Here is a 15,315-nt window from a genome sequence, read left to right as displayed (position 1 = left end):
TGCTGCTATTAATGTCATGATTAGTGCAAGTAGCAAGCATCTAGATAGAGTGGCATGAAAAAAGGTTCTATAAATGTCAAACTGCTTTTATCTAAGCGGTCACATGGTTTTCAAAACGCTTTCAGTATGACCGCAGTGTTGCCTTATGGTTTCCATTCTGTCTTGATATGTCTCGAAAATGTGCCCTCCACAACCTTTGCCAGAGTGGGCCAACTGGCCGGATTCTACTCTTCGCGAGGTTTCGATAGAAGCAATGAGGATTGAAAAGTCAAGGCAAGGGTTTAAGGATGCAGGTTTATAACAACCTCGTAGTGTTGCATAAAACTAAAAATGTTACTTGGGTAGTGAGCAAACGTCAACAGAAGCAGAAACGGCGCCAGCGCAGCGAGTGATCAATCGACCTACTACCGAAAATTTGAATCAACCGTTAAAAAGGTGATCGATGGGAAACGAGCGGAGTGTGACGTCTGTTTCTCTGTGCCATAACCAACCATAAGTCCCAAGTACAGGGTGGCCACTCAACCGGGAAAACCGGGAATTAACCAGGAATCGCAAACAACCGGGAAAATACCGGGTATTTGCTAAGAACATGAACTTCCCTTGGTCCAGGATAATCATTATTATTGAGAATGACTGTGATTCTTCTAAAACAGGATCTTACAATACTAGATCCTTGATTTCATATACGGATATCGAAACCTGACGCTTGTGTAATCGTGCTCTAGTATTTTAAACATCACGTTGAAAAACTCTCGCTTTTGTACTCAGCATTAGCGTAATGCTTGGTGGCCAAGTACGCGACTGATGGAAAGTTAATCAAAAGATTTATTTTGATATTTCTTAGAAAATTTTCTAAAGACTGTTTTGAGATCTTAAAAAAATTATTCTAGATATGTTAAAGAAAGTTACAATTATTATTGTAATGCATACGATGTAAAAGGGATACATAAAATAATGAAAATGGTATTCACTAAGCCTGCTGCTTGTTGCTATCATTTTTTTTTTTGACTTCTGTAAAAGTTTTCAATTTTTAGTCTGAAAAACTTTATAAATATTTTGATTCCTTGATGCGCAAGGAGTATTAAGGACACGTAAAATGTCTTGGGTAGGACAGTTAGTGTATTGTTCTACCTAAACCTTTGCAGGACAAATCTTGTCACTTAAAAAAATACTATATTTACCCTGTTTTTTTTTCATTTCCCAATCTGTATGGTTCTGGAAATCTTCCTGGTGATTTGATCGTTTTCAAGTTTTTTTCCAGTTTACCTGGTCATGTTTTCCAGGAATAAATAGTATAGCATCGATAGCATCGATTCTTGCAGGTAGCCTAGAATTTCTCTTGGCTTTCTTCGCAGATTTTCTCAGAGATTTCTTCAGGCATACATACATATATTGATTTCAACTGGAATTTTTTTAAATATTCCGCAAGTAATTTTTCCAAAGACAATTCAACAAATACAAAATTCAAGACAATCGATCAAATCTATCAATAATTTGTAAAAACGTTCTGTAGAGTTTTTACATGCATTCATTACAAGGATTTCCGGAGTCATTTATTTGGGAATTCTAACAATATTCCACATCTTAGAACCCTGCCATTAATTTCTTTAGGAATCCTTCTTGGTATTTCATTCGTAATTCTATCAGGGAACATTATCAAGGATTCCTCCAATAATTATTTTAAAGAGTCCACAAACAATTTACCCAGATTACCATTACTAATGTGTTCAATATTTTCAGAGATTTTCGAGGCATTAGGCCATATGAACAAAGCTGAGTAAATACTCTTTACTGAGATCTCTGTGAAGATTAACAGAGATTTGTTCCACGGCTTCACATAGATTTAGTAAAGTAGTAACATACAGGGGATAGACAAAATGATCGGGACAGGCAAAATTTTCACTTCTCAAAAAATGTTCATCTAGCTGTAACTTTTCGAAAAGTGCATCGAATATTCTCAAATTTTTACTGTAAGTTTATCAACTAGTTGTGTATCAGTGGTACAAATTTGGGAAAGATCGGACCATTTTCCACGAAGTTATAAAAATTCTTGAAAAAGGTAATATTATCCGATAGCCAACTTTGAGCTATTATATCTCCGGATTTGATGAACCGATTGCAATGAAATTTTGAACATGTATGACTTATATAATGAACTCTGAAAAACATTTGACTTAACTTAAAATTTTCAACAAGAGAAAAAGTAATAGCGATTTTATTTTTTTCACGATGTTTTAGCAAATTGGTCTATTTTTGATATGTCTTCCATTACTTTTTCAATTTGTTGGTGGCTATGTTGATACTTTCTTTCAAAACACATTCATATATATGTCAATTAGAGGGAAGTTAAATCAACTATAATTTGCAACTTGAATTTTGAAACGATGTTGAAATTTTGGATAATTTGACGTTTTATTAGAAAAATAATCTAATCGTTGTAATTTTCTTCCGTGTTAAAAATTTGAAGTTAAGTCAACGGTTTTTCATAGCTTATTATATAAGTCATAAATGGTCAAAATTTCATTGCATTTGGTTCATTGAACCCGGAGATATAACAGCTCAAAGTTGGCTACCGGATAAATTCACCTTTCCCAAGAACCTTTAAAACTTCGTGGAGAATGGCCCGATCTTTCTCAAATTTGTACCACTGATACACAACTAGTTGATAAACTTACAGTAAAAATTTGAGAATATTTGATGCACTTTTCGAAAAATTACAGCCACTTGAACATTTTTTGAAAAATGAAAATTTTGCCTGTCCCGATCATTTTGTCTATCCCCTGTAAGTATTTAACTTTATTCATATGGCCTATTGTTTCAGTTGAGAAGTCTATTAAAAATGCGACATGATTTTTCTCGGCTTCGTTCTATATTCACCTTAAGGAATGTTTTTGAAATTTTAAAAATAAGGAGAGTTTTGCCGAAATGTCTTCGAACTCACTTTCAAAAAGCATGAGTTGCGTTGATTTACGAATCAACAGTTTATTCTTCTTCCAGCGCTCAACTAGTCCATTCCAGTTGAATTTATTTAATAAATTTCTTCAATAACGTGAAGAAATAAAAAAATACATTCACGCTCTCGCGGATTTGGCGCGAATTTATTTCCAGTATCGCGCGGATTTGGCGCGGATTCAAATTTTGCTCGCGCGGATTTGGCGCGGATTTTTTTCCACCCTTCTCGTAACAACCCTGCAGTTGGTCTTAGAATCCTTCCCTGCCACTGGGGCGTTGATCAACCGCTCCTAACATGAGTACCTAAGTATCTAAGTATGATCATTGAATGTAATACGGCAGTTTAAGTACTGGTGATCCTGAATTACAAGAGAGAGACTGAATAAGCCTTGGACTTGTTAACATCTTTATTATTCTTCATTCAAAGGATTTAAAATTTACCAGCTAAGAGTTGAACCCATGATTAATGACCTCCGCTTACAAAGCCAACATGTAATCCTTGGAAACACGACGCCGCGCAATATGTGTATTACGTGCTCTTGAAAATTTGAAGTGTGGCTTCGTTTTATCTTCACTTTTGTTTGTAGTATTGTAATTTGATATTTGAAATACATATATGCAATTGTTCTAATAGTGTATTTTTTTTTTGCTTTCAGTTGAGTTTTCGAGACGATCACAATGCACAAATATGTAATAGTTGTGTCGTTAGTATTGAAGCCTTCTTCAAGTACAAAATAAAATGTGTGGAAAATGACAAATTGTTGCGGAAGCGACGAACAAATTTCTTCGCTGGGATAGGACTTACGAACGATCCCGTCGCGACGCCATCGATTGCAACTGAAGGTGAAGAAAAACAGACAAATAAGCAGTTGGATAAAACAGAAGATGACCAGAAGCCAGAAGATGCCGACTCTACTAATTGTGCGGTCAAGCAGGAACTCCTCGAAGATGATGACGACGATGACGGATATTTTAATCCGGGACAGTTTTTGGCACAGGAAACGCAAATCGGTGATAAACAGATCGACCAGTCCTTACTGAACGGCGGTAACGATGATAGCAGTTTTGGACCGAGCAATAATTCTGGCATGGAACGAGGCTGGAAAACAACTGAGTTTTCTCCACAGGTTGGTGGTTCTGTGCTGAAACCCCTCAAAATAACCGATTACTCAAATCTGGACGGTAAGCGTGGAAGGCCCCAAACATTCATCACCACAGTTCCTACCGAGCGTCTTCTGGCCCGTCCCAACCCATTCGCTGCAAGTTCATTCCACACATCCTCGCCGCTGCGGCAGCCGACTCAAACACAAGTACCACCACGAGGCTTCGAAGGCGCTTTCCGCCAGCACTTCAATATTTCTAACGGTGGTCGATCCACCCACCATGCTCCCGCAACTCATCCGATAAATCCGCGCAACCCCATGGGAGGGCGATTCGATACGTTCTCGTTGAGTACCATGGAGCATACCAAGAAGGTACAAAAGTTCCTCGACGAAGGATTGCGTGATCTGATTTTGCACGCTGGAACACCGAATCCGAACTTTGCCATGGTGAGTGTTTTGAAATTTGCATTAATTTAGAAAACTGCTTCCTTTTGTTTTTTCCATGAAGTTTTTGTTAAGTATAGTCACATGAGTGTCTTATTAGTGATTGCCAGAAAAAAGGTTTAAAAAGATAATTATGTAGCATGACCAAAGAAGAGGATTGATCTAGATACTGTACGTATGGGTTTTATAAAAAAAATATCATTGGGCCCTCAAAAAATAAGTATACTTATACCTATAGGACAAAACTTGGGCATTCCAGGCAGTTTTTTTTTTGGTAATGGTAATACAAAAGTATACCCTAGGATGTAGAGGCCGAACTCGATTATTCGGAGTCGAGTTTCGAAAGTTCCCATGTTGCGTAATTTGTACGATGCCTAATCTATTTCTTACACTTTTCTCCACAGGACGGCGGATACACCAATTTCAAGGTGGTAAAGGCACGATTAAACTCGTACAACCTGATCTTTGAGGGTAATCGCTTTCTGCGGCGAAACAAGTCATGCAGTGGCCTGCCGAAATGGTACTGGGCATGCAGCGTTAGTGGCTGTCCGGTCAAAATTTGTAGCTACAAGGGTCGACTGTTCAAAACAAACGATAAGATCAACCACGTTCATCCACCTACGGAGACAGATGAAAGTGAACACGAAGTGGTCCTCCCGGACCAGGCCGATGAATTAATGGTACAGCGTGAATCCCCGGTACAACCCCGTCCACCACAACAGATTACGCGTCCACCCTTACCAATTATTTCAGCTGTTAAGGAAGCTGTGACTGAACTTGCTAATAAAGATGAGGAGTATGAAAGCCCTGAATCGTATAAGATCATTGAGGAAGAAGACAAAACCGAAGCTCTTATATATAAGGAGCACAAATTTAAACTTCAAAGTAGTAGGACCGATGGTGTTAGAATATGGAAATGTGTCACTACTCTGGAAAACGATGACGTATGTAGCGATTCGATTCGTCAGTTTGTTGATGGCAGAATAAAGTTAGGGAAATTAATCAAAAAGGAAAAAATGGGTAACGATGAGGCCGACAATGAAAATGATGTAGATGATCTAGAAGAAGACAAAAGAAAAAATCGATCACCAAAAGTGGCAGTTTACAAAGGTTATCATTACAAGTATTGTCACGCAAGACCTGAAGGTACACTCTACTGGCGATGCATGCTGAAGCAGGATAATAACTGTTTGGCGTCGTTGAATACAAAGGCCACTTTTGAGTTTATCAATTCTAATGATCAAACACACAACCATGATCCTCCGGACCCAAATATAGAATTAGAAAATGCTGTCAAATGCAATATCAAACCACCGGCCGAGAAACCCGCTGCACCAACCGCCGGATCAACCGACTTCCAGCTGGTGAAAAGTGGCCAAAAGCGGGAGTTTCTTATTTATCAAGGGTATCGATACTACTTCCAGTACGAGTCCAAAAACGGTAAACGTTCGTACCGGTGTACAATGTTCCGTAACTGTCCGGCTGGAGCGTTCCTCATGCCGGACAACACAATTGCAGAGGCTAAAAACTTTGTCCATACACATCCCCCAACGGAAGATTTGGAAAAGTACGTCACTAAAGATAGTTTAATTACCAGTCCTATCAAGGACGTTGATGGCCAACCAGGAAGGCAGCAGCGAACAGCAGCCGAAACTGGTCACTTTCCTAACCTCAGTGACCCCGTTGCTAATGCCGTTGCCAGAGAAGAAGTAGCCCGTGCCAATGGATATAAAATTATTAAAAATTATAAGGGCAAAGACATCCTTATCTATAATGGTTGGCGATACTTCGTGGACTACAAGAAGAAAAATGGTGGACAAGTTTGGCGTTGCTCTTCCCACCGATTGTGCCGAGGCGCGGTTCACTTGTTTCCGGATGGTTCCATAAACTACGCTAAGCTCGTGGACCACAACCACATGCCCCCGAAACGAAATCTCACCACTCCCAACATGTCTGTCGATTCCACTGGAATGTCCATGTCAGGCCTCAGCAACAGTTTCTCTCCTGGAATGCTGCCGGATTTCGCTTCGAACGCATACACCCCACCGTACCACCGCTACATTTTACACGAAGGACACCGGTTTCGATTCGCTACCCGTAAACGCGAGGGTACTATCTATTGGCGCTGCGCTATGAGGCTAGAAACCAAATGTCCGGTATCCTTCCATACCAAGGAGGACACGTACGAGCTGGTCAGTATGCGTAACCAGGAACATAACCACCCGGTGCCGGAAGTTTGGCCCGAGGTGGCCGGTGGCCAGATCGACGAGGAGCTTCCCGTGGTCAAGTTGCCGCAGGAGGAAATCGGAACGTCGGATTTTATACTGACGAAAAATTCCAAGGGACGGGACGTTGTGCTATACCAGAATGGGCGGTACTATCTGGACTATTCGCGAAAGGATGGGAAGATCGTCTTCAGGTGTTCGGCTGTGGCGGGTAAGTTGTGAACCAGATCGGTCATTATCTATTTATCTATTATGTGAAGATTCGTCATTGTCTATTTGTTCATTAACTATGTACCTAGTTCTTATCCATCCACGTAACTGCTATGATTTTTTTTAAATTTTACACTGCGTTGGACTTTAACCCCACATTTATAGCGAATATTTCGTTATAATACCTTATAGGGGCTGCTACTCTCAACCCTCTCAACTGAACGTATATGTTTGGCATATATGCCAAATGACGAGTGCAGCGATCTCATGGCCGCTCGTAAATGTAGAATTTCTAGCAACCAGTGCTGTGAAATGTCATGGAAAAATGTCCCTACAGGAAAAATATACCCAAATCAACTGTGGACTTACCTTCAGTCCTGGGCACCCACGGTGGTGCAGAGGGCCGAATTGAAAGATTTCCAGCCTGGGCGATTGCCAGCCATCGCCTTGACCTGTGGCCAGGTCAAATTTCTGTCGACTTGCTTGATTTCGTTATTGAGGCTGCGCCGCCATGAGCCTCTGGGTCTGCCTCTGCTGCGATGTCCTGCTGGGTTCCAGTCTAACGCTTGTTTGCAGATTTCGTTTCCGCCCCTGCGTAGAGTGTGGCCGACCCACCTCCCCTTTCGCTCCCGAATTTCTGTCGCTATCGGCTATTGATGACATCGACGATGGAGCTCCACGTTGGAGATCCAATTGTGAGGCCACCATGCACGAATTATACTAGTGCGGGTCATCGGAACCGTTTTCTCAGATCAAAGCTTTTGTGGTTCCGTTTCGGGTCCTGAGTATCTGTGCAAAATTTGAGCACGATCGGTTGCGTCTACACTTTGCGCATTGCAATTGAAATTTGTATGGGATTTTGTATGGGAAAACATACTTTTTGGCATTTTTGTCATAAGTTGAAAAAGTTTGTCTGAAACTTTTTAACCGATACTATTAAATGATAGCCTAGGATGTTCTGAAAAACTTTGTTGAAGACCGCAAAGCGATCCAATGCTTGTGAAAATAGTTATAACCAACGAACCGCATACATGTGTTTATGTTTTGACATGTAAAGGAACAACAATAGCAACAAAATCATGCTGTTTCGCCAAGCAATACCAACGCTATAACTTTTTTCATAAGCATCAGATCATTTCGCGGTCTTCGACAAATTTTTCCAGGACACCCTAGGCTATGTTTTCACTATATCGGTTACATGGTTTTAGAAAAAAATGAGCTTGTTATGTGAGAAATGCAAAAAAGTGTGTTTTCCCATGTAAAATTCCATACAAACTTCAAACGCGATGCGCAAAACGTAGACATAACCGATTGTTCCCAAATTTTGCACACTTATTTGGGTCCTTAAATGGGATCAAAAAAGCCTTGATCTGAGGGGATACCATTGAATTTCTTTTTTCCATATAAACGATGACCCACTCTATTATATACCGCAGGCATCTATTGATGAAGACCTGCAGCCATTGAGTGTTCTACACTGATACACACCAGGTTTCACTGGCGTATAGCAGCACAGATTTCATGATCCGTGCAACTATGTCGATCTTGGTGCCGCCATCGGCCGCCATTTGGCTACCAAGATATTGGAAGCTTTCAACATTCTCCACTGATTGCCCAGCTACCGTAAAGCTGGAAGGGTTGACCGTGTTTACATCCAACGATTTGGTCTTGTTGACGTTGATGGTAAGACCTGCCGCTGAGGAGCGATTGGCAAGATCATCGAGCTTGCTCTGCATATCAGAGCGCCTTTGAGCTAGGAGGAGCAACTGTGGAGAGTCCACCACAGACAAACAGACGTAACACTCTTCAAAACGGCTTGGCACATGCATTTAACCACCAATTCAAATTTCATTTGATTTGCGCGATCGTTCCACCAGAGGCGCTAGTGTTGGTTCGCTTTGACGTTTTCCAGTGTACACGTTGCTGAATGATGCAAACGAAAATTACAGGCAAATTTGTGTAGTAGTGTGCGTGTCAGAAATCGTCAAATAGAAGTCCATCATGGCCGACAGTGTTGCGCGCGGTTCTACCAACAGGTGGCAGTGTGCTCATGAAAATGACACCGTTCAAAAGTGTTTGATGAATTTCCTCTAAGAGTTACGTCTGTTTGTCTGTGAGTCCACTATAAGCAAGGTTGGCAGCGAGACAGATAACATGGAAATTAAATGGGAGTCCACTATTTATAGGCACCAAGATAATGTTATTATAGCCAACGCTGATGAATATTTTGAAATGGATATTTTACTGGAATTATTTATTGATGTTGGTTGTTTTACCGTTTTACGGTCTTAACACAAAGAGGGGACATGAAACTTGGTATAAAATTTCACTTTGGGAAAATACATTTACATACTTCAGTGGCTTTTCATTAATGTTACCTTAGTAACATTGATGAAAAGCCACTAGCGCCAGTCACACGATGCATATATTGATCAATAGTTGACCGTTTTATGGAAACATTGAATGTATATTATTGTTCGAAAATAGATTGATATCAATCATTCAACTTTTCCCCTATCTTCCGTTTGATCAACCACGCAGCAATATTTCCCCTCCATAGCGCATTTTACTTCAATTTTCTCTACAATATTTCCAATTGTTACATCAATCCTCTCGAAGATTGCTCAAACCATGGGTCAAATTATTCCATGGATCAAATGATTGGTTCAATATTTCCCCTCCAGATCAACCTTTCAATGCAGCAGCGCGTGAACGAGAGCATCATTATACTCCATTGCACGGTGACGTCATCAAGAAATCGCTCTCTTTCTCTCCTACGAGAAATTAGAAAACAACAGAACCAGCACCTGTCAAATTTGGCAGGTACTGGTCCTGTTGTTTTCAAACTCTCTGAAAGAGCGAAAGAGATAGAATTTCGCCGTGAGGTGGTCTATTGCAGAACATTCTGCCGTGTTGCCATTTTTTTTTTAAATCACATATAATAGCCCTGTTTGTCTGTCCGGTGACTAGTCAACCAGACGCAGCACGCGGGGAAATTCTCACAAAAAAAATTGACATTTCAATTCCTTTTCACTATCAGATTCACAGAACAAAATCAGCGACAACCTTAGACAACCAGACACAGTATTTGATGAAAAAAATCACAGACAATGGACGTTGAAAATTTATATTTTTTTTATATTTGACGCTTCAATTCGTCAGATGCAGAAAATAAAATCAGTGACATTCTTAGATAACCAGACACAGCATTTGATGAAAAAAAAATCACAGACAACAGCCGTTGATTTATTTTTGCAGATGCAGAAAACAAAATCAGTGACAACCTTAGACAACTAGACACAGCATTTTATGCAAAAAATCACAGACAACAGACGTTGAAAATTTTGATTTATTTTTAATATTTGACACTTCAATTCTTTTTTATATCAGATGCAGAAAATAAAACCAGTGACAACCTTAGACAACCAGACACAGCATTTCATGAAAAAAAAATCACAGACAACAGACGTTGAAAATTTTGATTTTTTTTAGATATTTGACACTTCAATTCTTTGGTTGCTTGGAGCAGGGGTTTTTAGACCTTTTGGCTCATGGCGCAATTTTTAGGGAAAAAATCTTCGCGATGCACCTGTTCATCATTGTCAAATATGTAATCCAATTTGAATTTTGTACAAAACTCGGTCATATCTTCTACATCAACTTCCCTGGTGCATATACAGGGACTTGCTTAGTGTTTTATCAAGGGCTTGCATTCTCTTGTCGGAGCTTACTACGAGTGAAACGTTGATCGACCTTTTTTTATTTCTGGGGGTATTCTTGGAAAATTTCGGACAAGATCATCTGGACTGCTGAGTGAGGCTCTAGGCAGATTTACTGTGAAAATCCTGTCAAATTTACCTTTAATTTTGGGTAGAGTCCTAAAGAAAACTTCGGCAAAGTTCAGCGTTCACCTCTGAATGATTTCTAGTTAGTGTGTTTTGTTGATGTTTTGACACAGTTTTTTGGTAGATTTCTTCTGACTTTTCCGGGTTTCCTGGTCTGTTAAGAGATATGAAGCGGATTCCAGGATTTTTTCATCTTTTTTTTTGGATATTTCGGCTTGGGAAAACTAGTGCCACTCCCTGTTTTTTATGTAGGTATTTATAAACTATGAAATAAGAAAAAATGTAAATGTAAAATGTACTAGTCTACATCGGTTTATAAAATAAATATATAAAATTAAAAAAAAAAAACGTTCTATTCTATTCAAGGCTTGAATGTTTCGAGTAGCGATTGCCAAACTTGACCAAACAATTGAAATTTATCGTTTACAGGTTGCCGTGCCACGGTTCTCCTACTTCCAAACAAGACCCTCGTGGTTAACAGAGAAATGATGCACACTCACGGTTTTCCACCAGTGATGGACAACATGATGAACCCATCGTCTCTTTCCCTTCGGAATCCGAGCAGCGGGAACAAATTGGACGATGACATTCAGCTGATTGCACCGGCAGACCCATTGGGTCTGGACTTGGAACCGTCTTCTTCGGCATCATCTTCATCTGCATCGGCTCATCAGCTGCCCAAATTCATCATCCACCATGGCTATCATTACAAGTTTGTATCTACGAATGCCAGCAACCGGATGGCCTTCTGGCGTTGTTCGAACTATGAGGCTAAGATGAACTGCCAGGCGTCCCTCTACACGACCCTGGCCGGACAAGTGATACGTACTAACAACACGATGCACAACCACAAAACCGAAGACTATCACAATAACTCTGCCAATAACAGTCTGGCCAGGCGGAAAACTATGATCGGCTCGAGAGATTACAAGATCGTCAAAAACTGGAAGAACCGTGACGTGTTGGTGTTCCAGCAGTGTCGGTACTTCTTGCACTACGTTCGAAAGGACGGTCGTAAAGTGTGGCGCTGTTCGGCGATTCGTAGTTGTCATGCAGCGGTTTACCTTGGAGCGGATGGCCGAGTGGACCAAGTCAAAGGTGAACACGTACACGACATTCGACCGGAAGGCGAACCTCGTAGGAGAAGGCCCCGGAAACCTCGCCTGGAATTGATGCCACCGCAGACCGTTTCAGCTGGCAGTCAACACCAGCACATGGGTGGCAATGGAATGGCACATCCCGGTGGAAATGGTAACGAATGGATCGACTACAGTGATTACGGTATGCAAATGAGTGGCAGCAGCAATGACAACAATTCTTTGTGGGATAGTTTCAACCCACACCAAATGGCCGCAATGGGAGCAGGAACAGCAGGGCCAACCCCGATGGGCAATAACGGAGATAATTTTGACTTCAGCTATCATTCTGTGTTTGGTAGCCAACCTAGTTTCGGTGACAGCTACGGAATGGACGCTGACGACGAACCCCTTCCACTGGAACCGGACGTGAGTTTTCAGGAGAGTGACGATCACTACGATACCTTGGAAAACCATCACGATCTCGAACCGGTGGTGCAGATGGTTGAGTAAATGTTTTTTTTTTCTTTTATTTTCATCATTAAGGTCATAGAGTTATGACACAAGAAAACCTATTTAATCATTTTTTAGCAAACACAAAAGTTAGTTGGTAAGAGAATCAACCGCAAAATTACCTGAACAAACACTGTTTATTTTAGTTCTTCATTTTATTAGGATTGTTAAACAATGCAAATTCATCTGCACATCAAGAACTAAAGTATTTGTTTTTATTATTTTCGTAGTCTTTTATTCAATGCAGTTTATAAACCAATTGTCAGATACAGGAGTGTAAAAAATAAAATGCTCTGAAAATTAACAGAAAATGTAGTAAAAATCCTTTCTTTCACGCCCCTTCTAATCGGAATAGTTGGCTAATTGAAGAATGTGCTGATGTAAAAAAAGAGTATAGACTAGAATTAAAACTCAATAGTTCACATACTTTTCGGGTGGTCGATATGGAGAGTGGTTACAAAGGAACATACTATTTCTAAACATTATAGGTAAACCCATTTTTATTCGTTTGTAGAATCGTAACATATATTCAATTTTATTATTTACACACCAACACTCACAGAATCCACCACTCGACATAAAAAGATAAACCAGCACCTTACTGAAAGTAAACCCTGCTAAGGACAAATGCAATTTTACATGCCCCTTTCCAATGTTTAAGTACTATACATCTACACGATGGAAATATATAAATAAAATTATATATGGTATTTATTATTAGCTAGATCAATGTCATATTTTTGTTCGCAATACATATCACCATCCTTTTCTGCCCTTCGGTTGAGAAAGGGCAGTGTCTGATAAGTTGCACATTGTTGGTTTCGCATTTATTTTCATCAAGTTTGAGCAATTTTCAGAAGTTGGTTCCTTAAACGGAAATGGTGCAAATAGGCCATCTGCTATGGGACAAGATGTCACTTAACTCTTTCCTTCCCATGACTTTGAACGACTATTTCTATGCCAAGAAGTGTTTCCGACAAAAGTTCTTGATCAAAAGTTATTGCAAATTGGCCAAATTTTTCGAAATCAACATAAAAATGTTAGTTGTAAATCAATGGCATTTTGTTAGTTTATCAATAGTTCCACTATTGAAACAAGGAGTTGGGAGTTAGGTTTACCTAATGAGATTACAATCATATTTTAAAAACTATTGCATCATAGGGTATTGGTTCCCTTATTAAGCATGTGGCTCCCATTTTCATCCCACGAAAAACAAAGGATTGAAGCGTTGTTTGTTTTGTTTCTTATTTTTGTATTTTTTGTTAGAAGTGAGCACCCATGAAAACAAAAAGAACGGAGTCAATCGGTGCTGTAATAGCTTGTTTTCGAATAGGATGAAAATGGGAGCATGAGATTACTGATGGCACACATACCCTATTCATCTTATTTTGTTTGTCTCGAATTCTTCGAAAATCGATGGTGCTCTAGAGCAACCATGGAAAGTAGAACGATTTTCAAAAATGACGTCCATCATTTTTTGGTAATTTCAGACCGCTTTTCATCCATTCTTCATGTTTTTTTCGTATACTCAATACATGGAGTGTTACACTTTTACACACCCCCTCCCTTGCCCCCTCCCTCCCTAAACGATGGTCGTCATATATAAATGATTCCCAACATACATATAAGGGGCCGTCCATATACCACGTGGACAGAAAATTCATGGTTTTCTACCCCCTCCCCCCTCCCCGTGGACAAGCGTGGACTTTTCATTGACCCCTACCCCCTCCCCCAATGTCCACGTGGACATCCGAAAAAAAGTTTTTTTCATATTTCTTAAATAAATGCGAAAAGTGATTTTGAAAAAGTATTTTTGAAATATTGTTTTTTTTTATTCGTAAAAAATGTCTTAAATATAATTGGAAACTTTATAAAATAAAAATATTCTACAGCTTTAAATATAATACAAACAAGTAGCACAAAATAGCTACCTACAAGTTTTCAACATTGTTTTTAATTCGGCTTAATGTTTGTGAAAGTGTGGGTTCGATTCTTGCTCCAGTTGGTGAAAATTTTTCGTCAAACGGAAAATTCTTCTTTGGGTGTATTTCGTGTAATGTCCATCGTTTAATATTAGTGATTGTTCAATGTTTAGTCTGTACAGCTTCTAGTTGAAGACGGTGTTTTTTAGAATGTTTGTTCAATCTATGATTGTCTGATTGTTCTGTTGAGATAAGGTAATTTTAAATCATAGATTTTTGTTGAGATAAGATTATATTTCTTAGATTCTTACAAAAAACAAGATTTACAGCAACTAAATTGTATTGCTGAGGTTTAGGGTAACGGTTGAATTTTGGACCCCTAGAGGACATTAGTTTAAATTTAAGTGAAAATCAAACAGATTCAAACGGTATTTACACGTAATGATGATGTTGGTATGTTTGTAAAAGCCTCCATTGACCGTTAAAAATACCCACAAGGTCATTTCTGACTGGAAATTTGATGAAAATAACTGATTTTTGAAGCATCAGTTTTCACTGTTTTGGACACCCCAATATATTTTGGACCCTGTTCAGTATATATTTTGGACACCCAGTGTTTAAACTCGTTTGGAACTCTTTTGGAAGAATTTGCCGCTTGAATATGCTGGATCACATCCCATTTACTTGAATGACAAAGGCTGATTAGACGAACTTTGCGAATTTAATGCGCTAGAATGATAAACGTTTTTGTTTACATCTGCAAGTTTCCTCAGCACCGAAATGATTGCTGCCCGTGCAGAGCAATCTTATTTAGCGAATGATTCAAAAAATTTCCGTCATCTCATCATTAAATCGGTGTAAGTTGTGATAATACGACCCAGGGAGTCCAAAATATATGGGGGTCCAAATTATATTGGTTACCCTAGACTTTAATATCCATTAGAAACATCTTAAATTTTAAAGGAACCTAAAACAAAAAGATTTTGAGATAAGCCTGTAAACCCCTACACTGCCCTCATTCGCAC

General features: G+C 39.5%; 1 protein-coding gene across 1 annotated transcript in view; it reads left to right on the top strand.

Annotated features, from left to right (window-relative positions):
* LOC109430724 (uncharacterized) overlaps positions 1–13,094 on the top strand; it is a 33,726-nt gene extending 20,632 nt beyond the window's left edge. The window contains exons 2-4 of the mRNA XM_019706798.3: positions 3,609–4,502; positions 4,904–6,935; positions 11,209–13,094. Of these exons, the coding sequence (XP_019562343.2) occupies positions 3,609–4,502; positions 4,904–6,935; positions 11,209–12,368 (4,086 nt within the window). The 3' untranslated portion in view covers positions 12,369–13,094. The remainder of the gene's footprint in view (positions 1–3,608; positions 4,503–4,903; positions 6,936–11,208) is intronic.
* Positions 13,095–15,315: the final 2,221 nt, after the last annotated feature.

The sequence above is a fragment of the Aedes albopictus genome, chromosome 1 (assembly GCF_035046485.1).
Source record: "Aedes albopictus strain Foshan chromosome 1, AalbF5, whole genome shotgun sequence".
NCBI classification, from domain to species: domain Eukaryota; kingdom Metazoa; phylum Arthropoda; class Insecta; order Diptera; family Culicidae; genus Aedes; species Aedes albopictus.
Note: the sequence above shows the minus strand (reverse complement) of the source record. Positions and strands in the feature narration are given on the sequence as shown.